At 37.1% G+C, this 3,057-nt stretch overlaps 1 protein-coding gene across 1 annotated transcript; it reads right to left on the bottom strand.

The window, feature by feature from the left end:
- mpl (MPL proto-oncogene, thrombopoietin receptor) lies at window positions 1-3,051 on the bottom strand (the record flags this gene model as incomplete). Its single annotated transcript, XM_025053509.1, has 10 exons — window positions 2,991-3,051; window positions 2,743-2,863; window positions 2,003-2,175; window positions 1,575-1,729; window positions 1,292-1,448; window positions 1,082-1,196; window positions 800-951; window positions 578-720; window positions 278-437; window positions 1-38 (listed from the first exon to the last, which is right to left on the bottom strand). Coding segments are annotated over exons 2-10 (1,209 nt in total), but the record flags the coding sequence as incomplete, so codon positions are not given.
- Window positions 3,052-3,057: the final 6 nt, after the last annotated feature.

The raw sequence follows: 3,057 nt of genomic DNA, 5'->3' as shown, positions 1-3,057 counted from the left end.
CAGCAGGAAGACAGGGACACACAGGATGAGATACAAGCCTGAAACCGTCGTGAAGACCTTAGTGATTTTCATGTCACACACGAGAGAGAAATATTTGCAAATGTGTCTAAAAGCAGATTTGTTGTGTCCTCTTAGCTTCTGGACTTTTCTTCGATGTTTGCGAAGGTGCTGATTGTTTAAGTATGTCTATTTAAACAGCTCTAGAACACATTTATGACTAATAATAATACAACACCCCACCCTCAGATTATTTACACACAAACTGAGTTTAGTTCACCTGTGTCAGTTGGAGTGTGACCAGTGAGTTCATCTGACCAGTCACTCCAGAAGCCAGAGTACGTGTAGCCACTGGGTTTAGCTCGGACCTTTACACGGTACTGACTCCCTGGGGGAACCTCAACACAGGTGCCAGTGTCTGGTCCTTGTAGGAAAACCATCTGGGACCAAATACAGAATAATTGTGTATTTATGTGTAGTTTTACATATACATGTTATACATGTTTTAGTCTGATTAATAACAGGAAAGCTGTGGTTTGATCATAATTAAATGTAATAGCCACACAGGTAAATCTCTTACCCTCCATGTGTCATCTCGTCTGGTCTGGAAGACCACTTCATACTGTAAATGATCTGTCAAAGCTGGAAGAGGCGCTTCCCATTTCAAACACAGGTTCTCCTTCTGCACTGATCCTCTCAGAGAACCTGGAGCTGAGGTTTTAACTAAAGACAGATTCTAAAATGAACCAACAGCCAGAGATAGGACATCTAAAAAAATAAATGTAAGAGTGAACAGACTGACTGGTTTGGTTGAGTGTGAACTCCTCAGTGAAGAAGGTTCTGCTCTGTGGAGCTGAGCTGCTGAGTTTGACCTTCAGCTTTTTGGAGTCATCTCCATGGAACTGACATACATCAGTGCAGTTCTCATCACCTGGACACTGGACCCATTCTTTACTAAAATGGGTCATAAAAGGAAACAAATTCACCATGTAGTGAAATATATTTTATCTGTAATTTCTAAAATTTGTCATTACCAACATTTTTTAAATTTGTTCACACAATCGATACATTGTTGTTCCTTTACCTGTGACCCTTCTTGTAGTAGAGATTGTAGTTCTTTTCTGCTTTGTTTCTGCTGCTGTTCCACTGACAGGTGACATTTTGCAAGTCAGGAGTGTAGCACACCAGTGAATTGTCATCTGAAAGGTAAAGAATCTTAACTTTATTTTCACTTATATTATATACTTTTGATCCTACCTCAGATTTATTATTTTGGTATTTGATTACACCTTACCTGCACTCTGTGGAACCATGGCCTGCCCAGGATGTGACCAGCTGCTCCAGTGTCCCAAACCAGGACTGGAGAAACATTTAACAGTGAGCTGGACTTCAGTCTCTTCCCCTGGTACCAGAGAGTCTAACACTACTCTGTTATTTTTATAATTATTCACCTGGGAAAATTTAGAACACATTTTCAAATCTCTGATTGCATCAATAAACCAACATTCAAACCTGCATGGTAGTTAAAAAACAATTCATTCTGTAAAATATTAATTGTTAAAATTTGCTGTATCTACCTCCACTGTCTTTACTCCAAGGCTTTTCGAAGAATATCTAACCCTGTACATCACATCTCCACAGTACGTTGGGACATCTGCGTGCCATGACACCATCAGCTGCCCCACGCCATCATGTTGGTGCAGGGACACATTGGTGGGAGGATTTAAAAGAACTACAAACAGGAAGGTGGGTGGAGAACAAGGGGGTGTTATGACAATTTACAAACTAATCGTTATGCTTTTTTTGCTATGTTTCCAATGTTTAATTAATTTGGATGATAAAGGATATTTATCGATTTTTGTTTTGGTCAAATTGTCCATATATTCTCTTCATATGACAGTTTTAATAATATGTGTATTTAAAAGTATCATGCATTGTTTCTTTTTTCCTGCAGAAGGTGACCCTCCACACTCCCTGAGTGACAGTGAAAAGGGAAGTGTCTTACAGTGATCCTCCACTGACACGTTGCGACTGTAGAGGCTGCTGTTTGTACCGACATCTACAACTTCAAGGTGAGTTTCTACGAACAAGAAAACGTCCGTTGCTGGGAAAAGGCAAATGTAGAGGAAAGTTCCTTTTTCTGTTCCCCGGACAAACGTGTCACATCTATTCTTCATACTAAAGAACAAACACAGAAACATCAGTCCATCACATATATAGCACACTGTGTTTTCAAGCCTATTGTTAAATCACTACAAAGGGAGTAACTAATAAGGTTTAGATTTGAAAGAATGCGTTTTGACAAGTGGTTTTTAAACATTTTGTTTTTAATTTGAAAAAAATATAACAAATGAATATTAAGTATATGTGCAATATCATAAAAAATCTCATCAGAACAAATTTGTTTATTGTTTCTTCCAGTTTGCTTCACCTTTTCTAATTTTAAAAATATTTATTGCCTACACAAAATACTACATTTCAGTTTTACTGCAACACAAAATAGTATTGATTATCTGAAACTGTTTTGGCCACTTGGAAAGTGGAAAAAATTAACCTATACATTATTAGACATTGTCATGTTTCTTTGGTATTCCACAGGGTTCTGTTTTAGTTACACTTCTGTTTATACTCTTGCTTAATTTTTTAGTCAATATATAAACAATGTTGAAAAATATTGCTCTTTATGAAGGATGAAATACAAATCACATAAAAATATATTCATACTACTTGTGTGTTTTAACAAACCTGTTTATTCTGTAGAAAAAATCGTACGACCTGTTGTCTGCAGACTCAAAAAAACAGGTGAAATCAGATCCTGTTCGGGTGAAACATTTAGGCTCCTGCTCCTCCTTTAGGAGCATTACATCTGTCCGGGAAATGACAGAAATGTTTGACTTGACTTAACTACTGTTGTATTTGTTCACAACCATTATGCAAAATATTTATTTAGAGTGGAAAATCCCCTGTTTAAACATTTAAAACATTTGTCTTACCTTGCTTTGACACACGACTGACAGTTAGATCCTTACTTTGTGTAAAAACCACAAACACTGTTTGAAT

Source organism: Cynoglossus semilaevis, chromosome 2 (assembly GCF_000523025.1).
Source record: "Cynoglossus semilaevis isolate Cse_v1.0 chromosome 2, Cse_v1.0, whole genome shotgun sequence".
Lineage (NCBI taxonomy): Eukaryota > Metazoa > Chordata > Actinopteri > Pleuronectiformes > Cynoglossidae > Cynoglossus > Cynoglossus semilaevis.
This window is presented reverse-complemented; position numbering and strand designations above follow the sequence as displayed.